General features: G+C 38.2%; 1 protein-coding gene across 3 annotated transcripts in view; it reads right to left on the bottom strand.

The window, feature by feature from the left end:
* Positions 1-23,955, bottom strand: part of TEK (TEK receptor tyrosine kinase) — a 136,698-nt gene that overhangs the window by 52,073 nt on the left and 60,670 nt on the right. For all 3 annotated transcript variants that reach the window (XM_037798400.1, XM_037798398.1, XM_037798399.1), the window contains exons 2-3: positions 9,164-9,475; positions 299-409 (exon numbers count right to left, since the gene is read on the bottom strand). In XM_037798400.1, coding sequence (XP_037654328.1) covers positions 299-409; positions 9,164-9,458 — 406 coding nt within the window. In that variant the 5' untranslated portion in view covers positions 9,459-9,475. The remainder of the gene's footprint in view (positions 1-298; positions 410-9,163; positions 9,476-23,955) is intronic.

The raw sequence follows: 23,955 nt of genomic DNA, 5'->3' as shown, positions 1-23,955 counted from the left end.
CACTTGTCACAACATGATGGGATTTTATTGACTGTATATACAACACATATATGTTTAAGTATGGGTATAGGTATGGGCATATGTTTATGTATGCCTACTTTAATTTATTTAAGTAACTAAACACATTGCCTAAGAGGGCTTCTATCACAAACAGAATTTAATAAGCTTGCCTCATTGCAGATTTACTTCAGTAGATAATTAGACTGCAATAGACCACAATAGGGTAATGACCAGATACGTTATGTGCTATCTGATGCCTCATGCTGTGGTGCTAGAAGAAAATGGAACCTATACTCACCATTTTTGTATATCACTGCATCTTCTTCTTTAATCAACACCTTTTTGAAAGATATGTTCACATTATCTCCCCTGTCCACAGTCATAGTTAAAGTAGCTGGTAGAAAGGAAGCTTTTAAAAGAGAGAGAGAAAAAAAAAAAAATACAAAAATAAAGACATACATTTTCTCCAGAAACAACTGAACTTTGAGCTTCAGAAGATGGAGGGTTGACACCTACCAAGAATCAGTTGGGATTTATAATCTGAAAACCAGTGGTGGCTAATAGTTTCTAACCTTTCTGAGGATTATATATACTTTTAATAATCTAATGAAAGGTAAGGTCATTTCCCCTATAAAAATGAAAATAAACACACACAACAGACACATACACAATTTTTCCATGCAACTGGTTGGGGAGATGAGGACTCCATGTTGATTAATATCTATTATCAAATTAAGGCCTGACATTAACTATACACTATATTAACTATGACCCTATCATGCTTCTACAAAGTGGAAAATAATGGGAAAGGCCAGACATTATCCATACGGCCTTTCTCTTGGTCCTTTTGGGTTGTTGTTGTTGTTATTGCCTCAAAGAACTCTAATTGCTTTAGAGTACCCCAAGCATTTCTCAAGTGGGATCAGCACAAAGCTGGACTTAACTACTAAAGATGTAAACACTGGGATATTAAAGAATAAGGAAAGGACAGAATCCTATATCTTGCCTCCTACCCTTTAATTACACATATGAACTGACATAGTTATGGGACTGGACAGTACTGGGAGAAAACTGGGAAAGTTACTGTAGAGTTGGATTATAAAATCTTTTTGGAAACTTCTGTCTCTGTGTCAGGCTTGGAACAAGACATTACCAGAGTCCCTTGGTTCACCAGACAAGATATGCAAGTAAAATCATTTAACAGCCTCCCAACCACAATAGTTTCTGAATTCCTATGACTTTCCCCATAATCTGCAAAGTGCAACAACCACAAGAATGAGGGGGGATTAATTTTAGATTCTAAATTGTCAGTAACAAAAGAAGAGAAACAGAACATTTAACCTGCCTAAGTGTGGAAGAGAGGAGGGAATGGCAGAAGGAGGAGAGAAAAAGAAGATTCAATCAATCCAACAGAAGACAGAAAGGAAGGAAAAAAAGAGGCCCAAAGAAAAATCATGGCATACAGAAAAGACAAAATAACATGGCAGAAATCATGCCACATAGATCTGTTAAAAGAAATGTTTTAAAATTCAGAAATCTCAGAATGAATTATACTTTGAACATAATGACCCATAAAGTGGAGAATGAAGGGACAGAAAAGTATATCTAGACTACTACTGACTAAAAGAAGTTGAAGTTGCAACTATTTATATCAGAAAAAAAACATTTAATAAAACAAAAAAAAAATTAGGGATAAAAATAATCTTTACCTGATACTAAAAAGCAACCATCCACCAGGAAGAGATAATTATCCTGAACTTATGTACACATCTAATAATGGAGCCTCAAAATACTTGAAGCAAAAGCTGAAAAGAATTTCAAGAAAAAACTGACAAATCCATGAGCATAGGAGAAACTGATTAATCAAACAGACCAAAAATTAAGGAAAATTATAAAAGATCTCAATAACATCATTAAAGATCTGTTGGATATTCATGTAACCCTGGCCTAGCTATCTGGATACTCATTATTTTCAAGCATTTTTCCTGCTTATGAAGCCACAAAGCACGTCTCCAAGAGTAACAAGGAATCAATATCCTACAGAACACACCTAAATTAGAAATCAATAACAAAACACCCAGTACCCTAAGGTATGAACGCCTACAGTTTCAGCCCAGGAGCAAGTCTGGGGGGCCTGAAGGGTTCCTGCTGAGGAAGCTGGGGTGAATCACTGGTCCCTGTGCCTTCCATACTGAAAAGGCATTCATTTTTGTCTCATCTGTGGCTTCCAGATGGGTGGTTTGAGAGAGGCCAAGCAATCGCTCTGAGAACCTTTGGTTTGGAGAGCTACCCCAGGAAGGAAGAAGTCACCTGTGAACCGCCCTGAGAAGGACCCAGCTTCAGGTTCCACTGCTTGCTTTCCTGGGCAGAGGGCTGTGTTTGCTCACCCCGGCTTGGTGCCCTTCTGGGACTCCCCAGGCCACTGGGTACGTGAATGTGTTGGAATCAGACAGTCCTGGGCTTGGATCCATCCTCGGCCATTTACTGGACCTCTTTGAGTGGGTTACTTCACCTCTTCAAGTCTAAGTTTCCTCGTTTGTGATTTAGAATGATAATATCTACCTTAAAAGGTTGTTAAGAATATTAAATGAAAGCAAACCTCTGGGAGCTTAGGAGAGGTCAGTACCCTTCTCAAATAAAAATAAAGCAACACTGTTGTTACGACATCTGTGATAGGACAAGGATGGCAGCTTTCTCGACAGCATAAGATGGGGCCGAGCTGCAGGGAAGGAAGGTGGGGGACTGGGTGGGGTCCCTCCTGGGGCTCCTCACATCCACAAGGGGCTTCATTTAGCAATCCTAACGCCCACAGCTCTGGCTTTCTGAGGCATGCTCCCGAACTCCTGTGAGAATTTTTTTCTAGCCAACTCATTTTGTTGATCCTTTCTATGGGCTTTGTTTATATTTTATGTCCCTTTGTGTGATGGTTGTTTAGCTGGTGTAGAACTTCTCTCAGCACTGTGTTCTGAAAAGAAACTAAGTTTCCTCAGAAGGCTCAACTCCAATGTAGGCCCACCCCCTACCTTTGTGGCTCTTTATTATTTCAGAATTTTTGTGTACTTCAAGCCCCCTGTTTTTAGTTATGAATACAGGCCAACCTGTCATCTCCTGCATGGACGTCTCTAGGCTGGTTTTCCTCTGCTGAGTAATGAAGGGGGTCTAAACTTTGTGTTATACTCAGAGTTTCCCAATGACATAGGAGCCTGGCTCTCTCCTTGTACGTGGTGGACACATACTGATATCCAGCGGCTTGATTGAATAAAAAAAAAATAGCTATATTTTAATAATGTCTACTATGAACCAGGCACTGTTCTAAGCATTTTACACATATTTAATTCTTATAACATCCCTATAAGGTAGGTACTATTATCATCCTAATTTTACAAATGAGAAAATTAAGACACAGAGAGGTTACATAACCTATCCAAGATCACACAGCTCCAAAGGCCTCTCACAGTTTACGCGATGTCAGTGCTCAAAGAGACTTTAAAGTTCCAATGCCTGATTTTTAAAATGGGGCTGTTGAGGCCTTGGTAGGAAGAAGACTTGCTCAAGGTCACTGTATGGGCTAATTAATTGGCAGAACTTACCTTAGAACATAATTCTTCTTACTATTTGCCTGTCACCTATTCCTTAAGGGCTGGAGAAAAAGTAGATGATAGTACGTGTCGCAAACAAAGATGCTTCCCATGGATGAAAAATAATTGAGCTAAACTTAAGTTGTCTCCTTTAATTTGATGCTAGATAAGGACTAAAGGCCATAATGCACTTTTATGTCTGTTGTTCTTTTATTTAATATTCACAACAGCCCTTTGAGGACGGTATAGCCTATCCACAGCCTACTGATGAGAGAGATGGAGTTAATGATGTTTAAGTCCCTTCCCCAAGGCATCCTAATAGTGAATAAATGTGAAAGTGGAGACATGAACTCAAGACCTCCACAACTCATTCTACAGCACCATTTCTCCAATCTCATCTTTCCCCAGCCCTGCCTCTATGCTCTCAATTCCAGCCATTCGGCATTATATTCAGTTTCTCAAACAGACCATGTGGTTACTCACCTCTAAGCCACGAGATTCCTCCCTTCTCTTCCATTCTTTCCTTTCCTCTCTGCCTGGCCAACTCCTATGCATTCTTCAGTCTCTATTATTTGTCACTTTCTCCAAGGGACTTACATGACCCCTGAAATCCAGGTTAAGTGCCCTCAGAGCTGGTCTCCAAACACCCTGCTCTTTCCCTTCATACCCTTGAGCCTGTAGTATCTTCCCTCCTAGACTGAATGTCCCAGGAGGAACTGTTTTGAAAGGCAGAAGAGGGTGGTGGTTGGGGCTTGGCCTCTGGGGTCTGGCCTGGGTTCACCTTCCTAGGTCTAACACTCAGTATGTGTGAATGCAGCTAAGTTACAGTAGCTATGAGCCTCATCTATTAATGGGGTCGTAATAGTCCTCACCAGGTATGCATTTGGTAAATACTAACTTGGATAGTAATGTATATCAAGTTCCTAAGGGAGTGTTGTACGAGGTCTCAGGACATGTTAAGCATTGTTCATCATTGCATCCCCTGTAAATGGCACAAAGAATATTTGTGGAATGAAAGAATAAATGAATGAATCTGATTTCAAATTTTTCAGCTTTCTCTATGCTTTCTGCACATTCATTTGTGTTATTTAGATACAAATGAATCCTCGCTATCAACTTCACAAATCAGTTTGGAAAGTGTGATGTTCTGAGAATTAATTTTCAAATGAAAAGGGGGTGGGGACCACAATGCTTCCTCTGATGGAATGTTGTGCAACAGATGGTTGGATATATTTCAAACTTCATTTATAACTCCTTCTCCACAAATGAAATTGCCAGCAAAGTATGAACTGCTTTTTTTACAGTCCTGGATGATGCCATTGATAAAAACGGTTTGGCCATTTTAGGGTATGTGAGCCAATTTAAGCCATGTTTTGGCACATCTCAAATGGATTTTCCACTTCCTCCCCAGATGCACGAGTCAGCAGCAAGCAGGAAAATACTGATGTTTATCCTATCCCACTGTGTCCCTGGGCAGGCACTCCTGAGTTCCCATGATGTTTTACTAGGGAATTAATAGCAGTGTGAAGACATAGCCTTGGAGGTTTTCATGACCCACCACGAAAATCACTTTTCCTTGTATCACATTTCAGCTATTGTATGGTCAACAGGAGAAATGGAACCAGTTCAACATCCTGAGATGAAGAATGTCCTATTTTTTCATTTTGTAAAAATCTCCAAAATTGTTAATAAATACCAAAAATTTCCACAATTAAGTAGAAAAATTGACACTTCCACTGAATTATGACTTACTCCAAAGCACTATAATAATGGTAGTTACTGAACATTTACTGTCAACCAGATAATGTCGGTGATCTTTCAGTGCATTGCCTCATTTGATTCTCAAATGTATATGTCAAAATCTCTATCCCCATTTTTTTTTTCAAGTGAGGAAACTATGATATCAGTTAAGTACCTTGCCCTGAGACATGTCATTCAGTTGTAGGGTTGGGCTGAAGCCCATGTCTGGCTGCCTTCAACTCCACACTTCTACTCTATATCCTGGGTTGCTTTTTAGAGTTTCAAGTGGAGCTATTGTACTTTATAGAACAAAGTGCTCAGAATGGGAGAGCATGATTAATGTTCAGTGAAAGTGACACACAAAGGACAGTACAGTGGTTATAAGTACAGGCTCTGAAGTCAGATTGCTTGGCCTCACATCCCATCCCCGCCATTTACAAATTGCTATTGTTCTTACTATTGAGTACCTTATTTTTGCAATATCTCATTTAACATATGCTTTCAGGAACACGTCTATTGTGTAAATCAAATCTTACTTTAAACGTACTCAGGAGAACTGGCTTCTTACATATACCATCTTGTTTTTAAAACTTAAGACCATTTTGTAGGTATTATTATATCCATTTCATGGATGAGAAAAAAAACATGAGACCTATAGAGGTTAAATAACCTTTTTAGGACCACCAGCTAGTAAGTGGTAGAGGAAAAATTAAAACTCAGGTTAGTATATGAGTCTAAAAGTCATCTTCTCTCTACTATGCTACATTATCCAAGCCTGCCTTGCCTCATTTAATTGAATTTAAGCTTCCTTCTACCTGTGCTGACCTGGACTCTCAGTTCAAACAGGTCATTATGGTTGGTTTTTAACTGCCAAGGTTCTGGTTCAATATGCTCTGCATGTTCATATTTATACATTATTGAAGCTGATCCCAGGACAGCTAAGCAAAGAAACGACAGCTCTTCACATTTCACTCCTATGAAACCACTGGGGCAAGAATCTCAGATCATCTGCACTCAGCATGCGGAAACATCAGCAAAGAGACATTACTCTTTATACAAGTCAAATACCAAATGACATGTGCAAAATAATAGAGCTGACTTTTCAGCCATGATAGCTTTGGCACACCTCACATCCCTTTGTTCAACCTCTCTTCCCTCAGCAGAGAGCTGCATTCCTGGGAATTTCTGTTGAGCACTTTTCCCACTCGCCCCGGTGTCATATAAAGGTGAACATTATAGTTTTGTTAAGAAAACTTTTTCCTTCGTTTGTAATGAATAGCGATTTTATCACTTCTGATCTTAAAATGAGCTTGCTGCTCTCAGATCCTTTAATTACTACCATTAGCAAACTCAAAAGAAATGTGTTCAGATAGACCCCAGTTAGGTGCTCACTCTAAGCTACTCAAAGTAGGGTCTGGGGCCCAGCAGCATCACATCACCTGGGACACTGTTAGAAAGGCAGGATGTCAGGACACCCCCAACTCCACTGCAATACCTGCTGAATCAGAATCTGCATTTTAACAAGACCCCCCAGGTGATTCTTAAGTACTTTCAACTTTGAGAAGCACTGATCTAGAAAACAGCAGATTCTTATATAAGAATCTGCCTATCAGAGAAATGTGCAGAGGTGTGTTAGTTATCTGAATCAGCTTGATAATTGAAAGCCAAATCTCTGAAGAGTTCACAATATCACCTCATGAAATGACAAATTTTCAGTCCACAGCCCCCTGTGGTGATGATGTTCATTTGGAAAGGACTCTTTCAATTTAGGTATTGAAAGCAGCCCAGAGAAAGTGGCTGATGGATGAAGGTGCAGCTCTTTCTGGTCTAATAGTAAGAGGCCATCTGAGCTGGAGCTCTCTATGCCCTCTTCTCATCAGATTGCATCAAGAGCACCCAGAAATCTACTTGTCCAGGCCTGGGAGACTTGGGGCCAAACCAAATCATTAAATAATGTTTGCCATGCCAGCTCCTCCAACTGCCATCAGATTGGTGGGCTGGTCTAAAGATTTAGCTTAAGGTAGAAAAATCAGAACCCACATACACTGATGGTGGGGATTTAGAATGGTGCAACCACTTTGGGAAACAGTCTAGCCATTCTTCAAACAATTAAACATGGAGTTACTATGTGACCAGCAATTCCACTTCTAGGTATATACCCAAGAGAAATGAAAACTTATGTACACACAAGAACTTGTACATGAATGTTTATAGCATCATTATTCATAATAGCCAAAATGTGGAAACAACCCAAAAGACCATCAACTGACAAATAAACAAAATGTAGTATATCTAAACAATGGAATACTATTCAACCATTAAAAGGAATGAAGTACTGATACATGCTATAAACATGGATGAACTTGAAAGCATTATACTAAGAGCAAGAAGCCAGTCACAAAGACCATATATTATATGATTCCATCCATATAAAATGTTCAAAACAAGGAAAACTATAGAAACAGGAAGTAGATTAGTGGTTGCTTAAGGCTGGGGGGGACAGGGTGGGAAGGTGATCACTAAAAGGTATAGGATTTCTTTTTGAGGTGATGAAAGTGTTATAAATTGATTACAGTGATGGTTGCACAACTCTTTGAATATACTAAAACTACTAAACTGTACACTTTAAATGAGAAGACTGTATTACATATGAATTATATCTCAATAAAGCTCTCTCTCTCTCTCTCTCTCACACACACACACACACACACAAGCTTAGGAGGAGGCTCTCAAAATCCTCCATGGAAACTCTGCTGATCTATGAGCTAGGCCTTGACCACTCCAACTTCTAAACTTGAATCATGTTCTTTTCCCAAGGGTGGTAGACCACAAATATGGCCCAAATTCTTTATCCTTCCTTGTATCCATAATCTTTGCCATTTAACTTTGTAGTGCCCTCCCACTCTGACTCTAGACTCAATCATTTCACTTGCTTTGAGCAATAAAATGAGGTGAAAATTACAGTGTGCAATTCAGAGCCCAGGTCTCAAAGGGTTTGTGCGTTTCCCATTGTTCTCTTGCCCTCCGCCACGTCTCTGTAGACATATTTAGGTTAGCCTGCTGAAGCATGGGAGACATGTGGAACAGAGCTGAGTGGCCCTAGTTGCTCCAGGTGAGGCCAGCCTGACAAGCCTACAGCCAACTGATACCCAGACATGTGACCAGGCCCAGCCAAGATCAGCAGAGCCACCTAGTCAACCCAGCTGACTTGGACTCATGAGCTATAAATGCACATTGTTGTATGCCTCTGTAGCTGGTGGTTGTGTGTTACACCACATTACTTTGGCAATAGATAACTGATACTCCAAGTAACCAATTAAATTGAATTACTGATAGATGTTATCCATTTTTAAAATTTCTATCGTAAGTTTTCCTCGAAAACACTGACTTCTGTCAAGAGAACTCAGAGGCAAGAAAATAAACGAGTTTCAGGTGAAAACTCAATGAGAGCTCAAAACAGCCAATTGTGTTTCATTTGACAATGGACAATTGTCCTTCACTGCTGTGATTTTCATATTACATGCATGTAATATAGGCATATTTCCTAGGAGTTCATGAAACCCTCACTAGAACACCATGATATGCTAATATATTTCATTTCATCTCATAAACTAGACACAAATATCCCTAGTACATAAGGAGGTTGGATTGTCTGATCTCCTTTATCTCTAATGTTCCATGTACCAAAGACAGTGATGTTTGGAAGCAGCAGACAGGTACTCATGCTCCACAAACTCAAGCAGCTCATGCCTAGCCTTTGAGTGAGAAGCCACCAAGGCAAAAGGTGCACGTGTGTGTGTGTGTCTCAGTGGGCCTCACCTGCCCATAACTGAGGGGTGGGTTACCTTGTTGGCGCATCTTCATGGTTCGTATCCTTATTGCCTCTCCTCGAACCCGCCCTTCACAGAAATAAGCACCGTTGATTTTACTAGCTTTTTCCCTCTTCCAAACAACTTTTTTAGCCCATTCTCTGGTCACATCTTGAGTAACTTCCAATGGATCCTGGTGTTGGTTCATTAAGGCTTCAAAGTCCCTTCCTATGGTGATGGGCTCATTGGGACGCCACCCTGAGGCAATGCAGGTGAGGGATGTTTCAGTGTCAGACACAAGAGGTAGGGAATTGATCAAGATCAGGTCCATGGCACCTTCCACAGTTCCTAAAAGCAAAGAGGAGGCATAATATATTATGAAGTTTATTAACATGAGCACACAGGATAAAGGGTATTAACTAAGTTTTGTCTTAAAAAAATTGTTGCGTGAGTAGTCTTTCCAAAGTGCTGTCCTGATCAAGTATGTCTCTTCCATAGGATAAGATTCATAACTCTCTACCATGGCATCAAGTCCCTTCATCACCTAGACTCTGCTAACCTCTCCTGCCCCACTCCATAGCTGCCATGTAGTATCAGTTATTCTCCATCCCCAAAGAAAGCCATAGATTATATATCTCTACCCACTATAGTGACAAGACATAGTTGAGTATTCAGTAAATGTTTGTTGACTTGAGATAAATTAAATTTATGACATGGCATGTGTTGCCACAACAACAAAGTATTTTAAAGAATTATCACAACCAGTTGCACCATATTCTAACTTTATAGACTCATCATTTTCATAGAATTGCTCAATTCCGTGCTAAAGTATATAAGATAGGAGAGAGGCAGTGAGTGAGTGAAGTCTGCATTTTCCTCTGAGCCTTATTTGCTTCATCTTTAAAATGAGATCAATATAGCCTATATTGCAGGATCCTTGTAAAGAATAAATGAGATAAAATACATAAATTGTTATCACTGTGTCTGCTACATATTGAATACTCAATGACCATTATTTCAGTTCTCTTATTATATTTCCTGAATGTTTAGTGCCAAGTCCCAGCTCTTCCCCAAATATAAAAACAAAATTCTACATGACATTTAAAATGAATTCCATATATTTATTCCATAAATGATGCACATTTAAAAAAAAAGAAAATCCCCATTTTGCTTTCTGAGTCTCTTTTGATTTCAGAAGTTTCTAATATGGAACAAATGGAATATGTGCTATTCTCTCCACTCTTTAAATGTGGAAATATCAGGAATGGAGAACGTTCTCTGGCTTTGGTGGTGGTTAATTCCAAATCTACATTAAATGGTCAGGAGACTAAATGGGTCAAGCGTATTGGGTGATGAGGATGCAACTGTTATCTCAGAGACCTTTGTGTAGATATAAAGTGATTCAAGTAAGCTATATATTTCCATTTAATTCTCAAGTTACCTCGCTGATATATTTCCATTTAATTCTCAAGTTACCTCGCTGAATTTTCTCAACACCTTTATCTCAATTTTAAAGATAAGGAAATGGAGACTAAATTCCACAGCCACTGAAGGCAGAGGTGGGATTCAAATTCTCACTGGTCTTTCAGTTCTTTGGATACACCATGTCCTCTCTTACCCTACCTTCTCAGTCTTCCTACATGCTACCCCCTCTCCCTGGAATGCAGTCCTTCCCTCTTTGCATGGATAGCTCCTGTTCACCCTTTGGGTCTCAGCTTAAGTGCCACTTTCTCATAGAGGGCTTCTCTTGCCCGCCCTTCCACCATATGCACACACTCTGTTCTCATTAACCTCTAACTCAGTCTCCTTTTTGTTTCCTTTACAAAAATTACCACAGTTTGTAATTATTGTATTTAGTTCTCTTCCCCTAGATAGTAAATTCCATGAAGACAAATATGATGCTGTTTTGTTCACATCAGCTGATACAGGAACATCCTCCCTAGTGCAGTGTTGGCAGATGGAGGACTAGCACCTACTTAAGCCACACATTGTTCCTCATATGATATGGTTTTAGTGGTAATTGCCAATGTTTGCCATACACAGTGATGTTTTGAAGGTGATCCTACTAGGAATTACATCTTTATCTGATTAATTAGAAAGAAGAATTTCAAAGTCAAATCAATTTAAGCAACAGTCATATTTGCATTTTATTGTGATGCTGACTCAATACATGGGGTTGGATAGAAAAACTTGCCTAGGTTTGTTTCTCAACCCTGCTTCCTAAAGCATCGAACTTGCTTCTAGCCTCATCAGTAACTTTAAGCTCTCAGCAGAGCCAAGGGGCAGAGATTAGGATAAGAAAAAGGTAGAGAGGGTGAGCAAGGAAACCAAACTGTGAATTTACAGCTCCAAGTATAACAGCAGAGTACATCTTCCCTTTCACGTGCATCTCCAGCCCTGTCTCTGAGTGGACACCACCTCATCTCCTGCGCTCACTCATTTCAGGCATGTTCCCAGAAAGAGTCATCAAGAGGAAGGAAACGCGGTAATTCTTTCAGCTCCGATTCAATCCAGCCCTGTTTCTAGGGCCAGTAGAGTGAAATGCCAAAACCGAGGAATCTGCTCTGAACTCTCGGCACTGGCCGCTGGCTGTGGTTTATTTAATGACTTTAGGAAACAATAGAAAAAGCAGCTGATTTGAAAAGACAACCACATTTGGTCTATAAATTGTTTCTAGGTATGGATCCAGTTTTTTTTTTTTTTTTTTTTTTTTCTCTCTTACTCCACCCACCAATCTCCCTTCACTACCAGAATGGAAAGGAAGCTTGTACACTCCCTGCAGTCTAGACCTGACTACACTTTGGTGCCCTTGTTCAGCATGTTGGTTATAGGAAGCCCTCTTCCACCGGTGAGCCCTCTGTCCTTTGTAACACCATTTAGAATAGAAATGTCAGAAGGATCTTGGATGTGAGCTTTAGGTATGAGAAGAAATATCCACAAGGTTCCTGGGACAGATTTTAGAATTCATCTGCTTCATTTTCCTAAAATAAGAATCCATATTTGCATTTCCTTGGATATGCCTAAAGAATTCCTGGAAGATAACACAAGAAATTGAGAAAAGTGGTGACCTATCGGGGAGAACTGAGTAGTCAGGGGACAATGATAGAGGAAAACTTTTCACTGTATACCTAGTTATACCAGCTTTTGAACCATTTGAATATTACCTACACACAAAAGTTAAACTTAAAAAAAGAAAATATTCTGTGCATCCCTTAAAAGGGGACAATAGCCCTGGAAAGAAGGGAGGCAGTCAAGAGCCATTGAAATATATGTCTATTATCATTTATTCCAAAACCCACTCCAGATCTTCTTGGATTGTATCCAGATAATTCATTTTCTCTTTCTCTCTTCTTTGGACTTATAATAGGGAATGACATCGTCCTTCAATGCTGAAAAAGAACCCATATGGATTCATAGAATCCAGGAATCACCCTTCTAGGTATTTACCCAAATGAATTAAAAACCGATGTCCACATAAAAACCTGCACACAAATGTTTATAGCAGCTCTATTCATAATTGCCAAAAATTGGAAGCAGCCAAGATATCCTTTAATAGGTGGACAGATAAACAAATTATAGTATATCCATACAATGGAATATTATTTAGCAATAAAAAGAAAAGAACTATCAAGCTACAAAAAGACACGAAGAATCTAAAATGCATATTGCTAAGTGAAAGAAGCCAGTCTGAAAAAGCTACATACTGTATGGTTCCAACCATAGGACACTGTGGAAAAGGCTAAACTATAGAGACAGAAAAAAGATCAGTAGTTGCTAGGGATTCAGGGGGATAACTGGAGAGATGAATAGGTGAATGGGATATTTTTAGGGTAAATATTCTCTATGTTACTGTAATCGTGGACACATGACATAATGCGTTTGTCAAAACCCATAGACTTGTATGACACAAAGAGTGAACCTTAAACTATAGACTTTAGTTAAAAATAATGTATCACTGTTGTTTCAACAATATTGTATCAAATGAACCCCACTAATGCAAGATGTTAATAATAGGAGAAACTATGAGTAGTGGGGTGGGGAGAGAGGGTGCCTGGGAACTCTCTGTACTTTCTGAAAACCTAAAATTGCTCTAAAAAGTAAAGTCTATTTTTAAAAAAAAAGGATATGGGTTAAAACAAAATTTAAGAAAAGGGAAGTGGAGGGTGGATTGGAGGTGCAGAGGTCCTACTGCAAAGATACCACCGTGGCCTGTGGCTTCTTGCAAGAGTTCTACTGACCTGTGCAAGGTCAGACTGCATGATCCACTCAAGGAATCTGTCATCAGGGACATTTTCCTGTGAATAATCGTCAAATGACAGATCCTTTCGGGGTTCACCTTGATCTCTGTCCCCAGGCTTAACAACTTTTCTTACATTACAGCTCCGTCATCTCCAAGTCATGTTGGAGACATGGCCTAAATAATCACTGTTCAAGTTCACTAATTAGTCCAATTTACCCTTCTATCATCAAGGCTAATGGTTTGCTCTTTAAAAAAAAAAGTGAGATTCATATTAAATTGCACACGTCTTATGTGTTTTTGAGATTGACAGTGTTTTTCCTTAGAAAAGATCTCCTCTCAAACACTTTTCAGTTTTTGTATTAACATGTGCTCTTATTTGGAAGGAAATATTTGCTGCCACGGTATGGCATCTGCCAAGATGAAACATATTGGTTCATCACAACCAAAGCATAAATTACCCTAGAATGTTGTTTTGCTAATTGTATTTCCTTGTGTGCTAGACTGAAGAGCATTTAATTTTCATAGTAACATTTTCTGACTAAATCCCATTGTGGTGAACTCAAAATAATGTTCAAAATATGTTGTTGTATTTGGATTTTTTTTTTTTTGTATTCAATATTGCTATGAATAATGAGCCATTAACTAAGACATGGAAATATTTTGAATCTAAAAATAGCAATAGAAATGGTTGTGGGCCTAAATCAACACACATGTAATAGAACAGAATTGAATTAGCAAATAGAGAGAGAGCCATGTTTTTCAAACTCTGTTTCAAGTAGTCCTCATTTTTTAATTTCTGGAGAGGTATTCCAGAAGGTTCTAAGAATGGTAGTGAGGGACGGGGGGATGAAATCAACAGGGTGGATTGCAGACCCCCCCCCCACACACACACACACACACTCATTTGAGCAGCTCTACTTTCTATTGTATTTTTAACATTTATGCTGCAATAAGATTTTATTTGAAAAAAAAATGATTTTGTTTAATTAAAAGCATACAAAACCAACCACAGTAAAATACCACATGACACCCACTAGGATGGCTTTTTAAAAAATGGAAAATAAGTGTTGGCAAAAATGCAGAGAACTTAGAACCCTCGTGCATTGTTGATGGAAATGTAAAATGGTGCAACCACTGTGGAAAACAGTTTGACAGCTCCTCAAAAAAAACATAGAATAACCATATGACCTCGACTATTTCTAGGTATATACTCAAAAGAAGTGAAAACATGAACTCTGAAAGATACTTGTACACCAATGTTCATAGCAGCATTATTCATGACAGCCAAAAGGGGGAAACAATTCAAATGTCCATCAACAGATGAATGCATAAAATAATATGGTATATATATAAAATGGAATGTTATTTAGCCATAAAAAGGAATGAAGTTCTGATACATGCTATAACCTGGATGAACCTAAAAACATTATGCTAAGTAAAATAATCCAGTCACAAAAGGACAAAATTGTATGATTCTACTTATATAAAATATCTAGAATATGCAAATTCATAGAGACAGAATGTAAATTACAGGTTACCAGGGACAGAGAGAAGGGAGAAATGTGGACTTATTGTTTATTAGGTATGGCCTTTCTTTTTAGGACAGTGGAAAAGTTTTGGTAATGGATGGTGGTGATGGTAGTACAGTATTTAAGTGTAATTCATACCACTAAATTGTACACTTGAAAATGTTTAAAATGGCAAGTTTCGAGTTATATATATGGTACCACAATAAACTTCAAAATATACTATAAAATGAATATACTAAAAGCCACTGAATGGTACACTTTAGAAAGGTTACAGTGGTGACTATTAAATGAATTTTGCCTCCACAAAGTAAAAAAATAAAAAAAAAAAACAATAAAAACCTCAAAGGTCGCCAATTATGACTTTTTTTTTTTAACAGATGAAGAAAATGAGACCCAGAAAGGTTAAATATGAATATCAATAAAAATACATTCCACCGTAGCCCAACATATTTTTCCAATTAACCTGCTTTCTCTCTCTTCCCACATTCAAGTTCAGCAGAGCTGCAGATATCCAAGTTCTGATTAGCCCAGTTCCCATTTCAAAGCATTGGCAAGCTAAGAGTAAAAAACGGGTTAAATCATTGCATAACAAAGCTATTTCCTTGTGATTGTTATTACCTCAGAATTTCAATACTGGGTGGAATTTTGCTAATTTTGGACCAATGCATCATGTCTTCAGGGGAGCAGTCTCTAAGGTTTCTTGGCAGTTTGGTATTAGCTACATTAAAATTTTTTCTAATGTGTTCTTGGCCTCTCACCTTTGTAACAGCAATAGATGCCTTAAAGTTCTAAATATTTAAAATGGCAAATATCAAAAGTACCTTGACAAAAGTATTTCTGAAATCAGGGGCTTGGCAGTGAGCTGAAATGGTCTAAGCCAAAAGCATTTCTAGCATCAAGGCTCAAACAATGAACTGAAGAAGCAAAGAGAATCTCCAAACTATCCAGAATATTTTGTGGAATTGTTTTGATTTCAGTTTAGTTATTTTTTACTCTGTCCAGAGAAGAATAATTCTCTTCAGTTCACAAAACACTCATTAAATCGTTTATATGTTCATTCATTCGTTTGTTAAACATTTAGAGTATCTCCCATTTTTTAGATACTGTACTCAGCCATAGAGACACAACAATGAACAAGACGGATACAGTCTCAACCCTCAGGTAACTGACAGGTAAATGAGAGAGAGACACATGGAAACCCAGTCGGATAATAAATATGACCATGGTACCATGAAAAGTACTGTAAGAAAATCGCAAGGTGCTATGAGATAACATAATGGTGAGTCTAAATCAGATTTGCCAGGGGATTGGGGGGATGTTGGGCCGGTGGATCAGTAAGGCCTCCCTGAATAAGTGCTATTTGATCCAAGAGAGCAGAGTTGCCCAGGCAAAGGGAGAGAAGTATGAGAAGAGAGTTAGGAAAGTCTTCCCCAAAAGGATAACTACTGAGCAGAGTTTTGATGTTTTGATGAACGAATAAGTGTTCAATAGAACTCACTTCCAGAATATTCTTCCTTAAGTTAATCCTACAGTTGACATTACTTTCTCCTTTTTTGGATCCTATATACAACTAGATGCCATTTCCATGCAACAACCCTCTAGTAAAGTATTGTTAGTGTCTTCTCTGCCTTCTTGTCTGCCCTGAAGAAATCCATTTCCCAGGCAAGCTTTGAACACTTTAATCTTTTTTTTATTCTCCGTGATCCTTTTGTGCATATAGTAAGACTCTGGGCAATAACTTTATCCTCAGGGGTTGTCCCAAGAAGATATTGGGCCATTAATGAGAAAAGTCCAAAATGCACAGGACGGGAAATAACTAAGGTAAGTTGCTAAATTTTTTGTGTATTAAATACATAATACACAATTGTGTGTTGTGTATTATATTGAGTTTAGACTTGGGGCATCCTGGAATGTGACTGGGTTGCGTCTCTGACCACAAACCATTCTCACCCAGGAATTGCAGGAATTGTGCCAAGACAGTTTCCTCAATCAGGGCCTTTGTCTCTTTGCTGGAGGTAATGGCATCCTCTCCGCAACTTCGAACACTAGAAATCTTCCACCCAGGAAAACACCTTCTCTAGTTAGTGTTAGGACCCATCAACTGGCAGAAAACTTTTCTAGGGAGCAGGCAAAACATCCAAACAGGAAATTTTATTACACATTTAGCACACATATGTTAAGACTGACAGGGGAAGAGGCCTAGACTTAGCAGACCTCAGATTATACCACATAGGGAAAGAAGCTAACATTTTTTATTATATGTTACATACCAGACACTATGCTAGGTGCTTACAAATACTGTCCATTTGTAGTCTTACAACAATATTGAAGGAAGGTATTTATATTGTTTTATGGATGAAAAAAACTGAAACTCAGGAACGTTCAGTAATATACCCAAGGTCACAATGATAGTAAGTGAAAAGATGGAATTTGAACCCTTGTCTCACTGATTTTAAGTTCCTTTTACTAGACTTTGCATTTAACTTTGAAAGCCATGAATGAAGTCCATTTTAGCCACCATTGTTTCCCTCACAATTAGCCCAATGCCTAGCAGATAATAGGTTCTCAGAAAAGAGTGATGAATGCATAAGTGAACAAATAAATATGACTGACCTTCAGTAAAAGAATCACTCAGTAAGCATTTACCTAATAATTACTAAGGCTGGGCTCTGGTCTGCATTCTGTGAATGAGGTGAAGAATAAAATAAGTTTACTGTCTGTTCAACCAAAGGCACAAATATTCTCAAACCCATAAAGGAAAAAAAAAAATAACAGATTTTACTACAAAAAAAGTAAAAACCTTCTACACAGCAAAAGAATCTATAAACAAAGTTATAGGACCAAGTGGGAAAAATATTCTTACATGTAAAACTTAAAAAGTTAATATGCATAACATATAAAGATTCTATAAATCAATAAATCAGTGCTAATTGGAAGAGGAAGAAATACAAATTTCACAATATTTTGCAGTTCTTTCTATCAAGCAATGGAATTTATCCCTCCAACCCTGGAATCTAGGTTTGCCCTGGGACTCCCGTCAGTCAACGGAACATTAACAAATGTGATACAGAGGCTTAAAAAATCCTTGCCCACCTAGACTGTCCCACTGGGCTTGCCCTCTCCTGCTGCTCTTTGGAACCCTGAGACCACTATGATGGGAATTCTGGACTAACCTACTGGTGAATACAAGGACCACATGGAGCAGACATGAGCCATCCCAGCAGAGGCCCAGAGACTAACTGCCAGATATACATGAGTGAGCCATCCTAGACCATCCAGCCCCAGCCAAGCCACCAGCTGATCACAGAGATCAGCCAACCCAGCCTTGATAGAACTTCCCAGTTGACCTACAGAATAATGACATATAACAAAGGTTTATTGTTTTATCACTATGTTTTTTTGATGGCTTGTTATTCAGCAAAAGTTAACTGATACACTAATAAACATATGAAAAGATGTTTAATCTGACTACAAATTCTAAAATACAAATTATAAACACATTTGACTATCAGGCTTACAATGAATAGAGAGGGTCATAATATCTAGTGCTGACTCATCAACAGGAATATCTGTTGTATTGTTGGTGGGGAGCATAAATTGTTAAACCATTTTTATGGGACAAATTTCCAATATTTACAGTAGTTGAAAGTTACATAAATGATAACCCTAATACATCACTTACTATAAATCAGGCACTGTTCTAAGTGTTTTACACATAACACATTTAATCCTCATAGTAATCCAATGAAGTAGGTACTATGACTATCATTTTACAGTTAAGTAGACTAAGACAAAAAAAAAGCTAAGTATTTGGTCATTGTCACAGATAATTAATGGGAGAGCTGAGATTCAACTTCACACAAACTGACTTCAAAACCTACTCATCTGAAAATTAAGCTACTTTTATATTGCACCATTAATGTAAAAAATATATATCTTCCAGCAAGTCAATGTAAAAATGTTGATCTTTTCAACAGTGTTGAAGCAGCTGGATACCCCTGTGCAAAAAAAGAAACAAAAAAAAACCTTCAACCTAACCCCCCCCCCCTTACCTTACACAAGAAATTAACTGAAAAGTAAAAATATAAAAGTTCCAGAATATGGGAGAAATTTTCATGACTTGGGGTTAGGCAGAAAGTTCTTGGATATGATACTAAAAGCATGATACATAAAGAAAAAATTGATAAAATGGACTTTATCAAAAGACAGTTATGAATTTTAGAAAATATTTGTAAATCAATCTAATTTGTACTCAGAATATATTTTTTAAAATGTTTCAAATCTCAACAGTAAGAAAAACTCCCCAATTTTTAGCAAATGGGAAAAACATTTGAAAAATCACATCATCAGAGAAGATATATTGGGAAAATGCAAGACGGCGTATTAGGAAAGATAGAGCAAAATTCTCCTCCATGGAAAACACTAAATATAGGACAGAAAGCATTCCAGAACAGCAGTTCCAGGGTTCAACCAGCTGGGCAGAAACTTCTACAGCCACAGTGAGTGTGTACTTGGGGAAACTGAAAAACTGTTCGAGATGGGTAAGTGTTAGGCCCAGAACACTGCCAGGGAACAGGCAGCTGGGGCTGGCAGATGGCATGGTGGGGAGTAGACTTCCATGTCCTGGGCACCCTCCTCAGTACCTGGTGTGGGTGATAACCCTTTACAAACAGGCAGCCAAGAGCCCCCATGCTAGGGACTAGAGATTGGAGCAGGCAGACAAGCACAGAAAGGGCAGCATTCAACTTCCCATGCAGCCATCTTTGCAGCTGGATGGGACACAACCCTTCACAGCCCCATTGCTGAGAGCTTCATTGAGGGAATTTGGGATCTGGCAGGCTTGTAATGGCATCCACCCTTCCTCCAAGGAAGCCTGCAGTGTGCAAAGCCTAGGGACCAAAATGCCACAGAGAAGTGCCAGGAGCCATCCCCCATCCCAAGGACTCATGGGCCCACAGCAGAGAGGAACTGTGGCATGTTGGGGCTGGAAGGTGAAATACATAGCTCTGCAGCCCCAGAGTACCCCACACACAGCCCCAGAATGGCCGGGACCACTGTGTCCTGGAGGGGACTCCCTACCAAACTGCACAGGGCATGCCCCCACCCACAGGGCTGGCAGTCCCTAGTGCACACAGAAAATTGGTGCAATGATTGGACCTCCACATGGTTTGGACAGCCACTGCATGCATAGACAAAATTGCAGAGAACTGGCTTGAGTGTAAGAGGAGGCTCAGGAGTGCCATCTGCTGGTAGGTCAGGGAAAGTGCACTCCACCAAGCTGTAGCTCTGCCAAATTACAGATAAATGGTCAAATAATCCTGCATATCCTAAAAGAACCCTATCAAGATAAGCAAATGCCTAGAGGCCAAAAGCAACAGAATATTATAAAGCATATGAAGAAATCAGAAGATATGCATACACCAAACATCCAAATTAATTAACAGGAAGAGACACAGAACTTGGAGCAATTAATCAAAGAAGTACACACAATCATCAATATCATGGCTCAGGATATAAAGGACATGAAGAAGAACCTAGAAGAGCATAAAGAAGAACTTGCAAGAGTAAATAAAAAAATAGTTGATCTTATGAAACAAAAGATCCTGTTGATAAAATTAAAAAAGATTCTTGAGACATATAACACAAGATTTGAAAAGGTAGAGGAACAAATTAGCAAACCAAAGATAGGGTGATGGAAAGTGAAATCACCAAAGAAGAAATGGTGAAAAAAATGGAAAATTTTGAAACGGCTCTAAAGGAAATGATGGACAACATGAAGCACACAAATATAAGAATCATTGGTGTTCCAGAAGGGGAAGATAAGAGTAAAGGGCCAGAAAGAGTATTCAAAGACATTATCAGGAAAAATTTCCCAACCCTTCTATTTACATAAATATGCAAATCAAAGATGCGCAACAAACTCCAAATAGAATAAATCCAAATAAACCCACTCTGAGACATATTATGATCAGACTGTCAAATGATGAAGAGGAGAAAGCTCTGAAAGCAGCAAGAGAGAAGTGAGTCACATACAAGGGAAACAACATAAGACTAAGTAGTGACTACTCCACAGGCACCATGAAGGGAACAGGGCAGTGGATAACATATTTAACATTTTGAAAGAGAAAAACTGCCAGCCAAGAATCCATTATCCAGCAAAGCTCTCCTTCAAAATTGAGGGAGAGCCTAAAATTTTCACAGACAAACAAACGCCAAGATAATTTGTTAACAAGAGACCTGCCCTACAAGAAATACTAAAGGGAGCTCTACGTGCTGAGAAAAAAAGAAAGGAGAGAGGTCTGGAGAAGGGCACATAACTGAAGAGTTTTAGTAGGGATACCTTAAAGAAAATAAAAAGAGAGAGGGGAAAAAATACATCTGACAAATAAAAACCAAAGGATAAGATGGCTGATTCAAGAACTGCATTCACATTAATAACATTGAATGTAATGGATTAAACTCCCCAACTAAAAGACATAGATTGGCAGAATGGATTAAAAAATACAAACCATCAATATGTTGTTTACAAGAGACTCATCTTAGACCCAATGACACAAAGAAATTGAAAGTGAAAGGATGGAAAAAATATTCCATGCAAGCTACAACCAAAAGAAAGCAGCAGTAGCAATATTAATTTCAGACAAAATACACCTTAAATGCAAGGAATTCATAAAAGACAAGGACATTATATACTAATAAAAGAGACAATTCACCAAGAAGAAATAACAATCATAAATGTTTATACACCCAATCAAGGTGTTCCAAAGTACATGAAACAAACACCAGCAAAACTGAAGGAAGCAATAGATGTTTCCACAATAATAGTGGGAGACTTTGATACACCACTCTCTTCTATTGATAGATCAACCACATAGAGGACCAATATGGAAATTGAGGTCCTAAACAATGTGATAAATGAATTAGACTTAATAGACAAATAGCGAGCATTACATCCCAAACTACTACCAGGAAACACATTCTTCTCTAGTGCTCATGGAACTTTCTCCAGGATAGATCATATGCTAGGGCACAAAACAAGCCTCAATAAATTTAAAAAGATGGAAATTATCAAAGTACATTCTCTGACCACAATGGAATGCAACTAGAATTCAATAACCATCAAAGATCTAGAACATTCACAAATACCTGGAGGCTAAATAATACATTTCTAAACAATCAGTGGGTCAAAGAAGAAATTGCAAGATAAATTGCTAAATATCTAGAGATAAATGAAAACAAGAACAAAACATATCAAAACGTATAGGATGCAGTGAAGGCGGTATTGAGGGGGAAATTTATAGATCTAAATGCATACAATAAAAAGGAAGAAAGAGCTAAAATCAAAGAACTAATGGAACAACTGAAGAAGCTAGGAAATGATCAGCAAACTAATCCTAAAGTAAGTAGAAGAAAAGAAATAACAAGGATTAAAGCAGAAATAAGTGATATGGAGAATAAAAAAACAATAGAAGAATAACTAAAACCAAACAGTGGTTCTTTGAGAAGATCCACAAGATTGACAAATACTTTGCTAGACTGACATATTCAAAAAGAAAGAAGATCCAACTAAACAAAATAGTAAATGAGAGGAGGGACATTACTGAAGATCCTGAAGAAATTTTAAAAAATCATAACAGGGTACTAAGAACAACTGTACACCAAAAACTAGACAATTTAAAGGAAATGGATAATTTCTTGGAAACACATGGACAACCTAGACTTACCAGAGAAGAAACAGAAGACCTCAACAAACCAATCACAAACAAAGAGATCCAATCAGTCAACAAAAAGCTTCCTACAAATAAAAGTCCAGGGCCAGATGACCTCACAAGGGAATTCTACCAAACTTTCCAAAAAGAACTGATACCATTCCTACCAAAACTCTTGCAGAAAATTGAACAAAATGGAATACTACCTCATTTTGTGAAGCCGACATCACTTAATACCAAAACCAGATAAAGATGCCACAAGAAAGGAAAACTACAGACCATTCTCCCTCCTAAATATAGATGCAAAAATTCTCAAGAAAATTCTTGCAAATCAAATCCAGAGACACATTAAAATAAATCATACACTGTGACCAAGTGGGGTTCATACCAGGCATGCAAGAGTGGTTCAACATAAGAAAAATCAATCAATGTAGTACAACACATTAACCAATCAAAAGGGAAAGATCAAATGATCATCTCAATAGATGCTTAAAAACCATTTGAAAAAATTCAGCATCCTTTTTTGATAAAAACACTTCAAAAAGTAAGAATTGAAGGAAACTTCTTTAATTTGATAAAGGGAATATAGGAAAAAACTCACAGCCAGCATAGTACTCAATGGTAAGAGACTGAAATTCTTCCCTCTAAGATCAGGACTGAGACAAGGATGCCCGCTGTTACCACTGTTATTCAACATTGTGCTAGAAGTTTTAGCCAGAGCAATCCAGCAAGACAAAGAAATAAAACACATCCATATTGGAAAGGAAGAAGTAAAACTGTCATTATTTCCAGATGATATGATCTCATATTTGGAAAACCCTGAGAAATCAATGACATATAGCTACCTGAGCTAATCAGTTCAGCAAAGTGGCAGGATACAAGATTAATGCACACAAGTCAGTAATGTTCTTATACACTAGAAGTGACCTAACTGAAGAGACACTCAAGAAAAAGATTCCATTCTCAATAGCAACTAAAAAAAACCAAGTACTTAGGAATAAACTTAACCAAGGATGTAAAAGACCTTCACACAGAATACTACATCTTTTTACTAAAAGAAATAAAAGGGGACCTAAAGAGATGGAAAGATATTCTGTGTTCATGGATAGGAATGCTAACCATCGTTAAGATGTCAATCCTACCCAAACTCATCTATAGATTCAATGCAATTCCAATCAAAATCCCAACAACCTACTTTGCAGACTTGGAAAAGCTAGTTGTCAAATTTATTTTGAAGGGAAAGATGCCTCGAATTGCTAAAAACATTCTAAAAAAGAAAAACGAAGTGGGAGGACTTACACTTCCTGATGTTGAAGATTACTATAAAGCCACAGTAGTCAAAACAACATG

This window comes from Choloepus didactylus, chromosome 10, assembly GCF_015220235.1.
Source record: "Choloepus didactylus isolate mChoDid1 chromosome 10, mChoDid1.pri, whole genome shotgun sequence".
NCBI lineage: Eukaryota > Metazoa > Chordata > Mammalia > Pilosa > Megalonychidae > Choloepus > Choloepus didactylus.
This window is presented reverse-complemented; position numbering and strand designations above follow the sequence as displayed.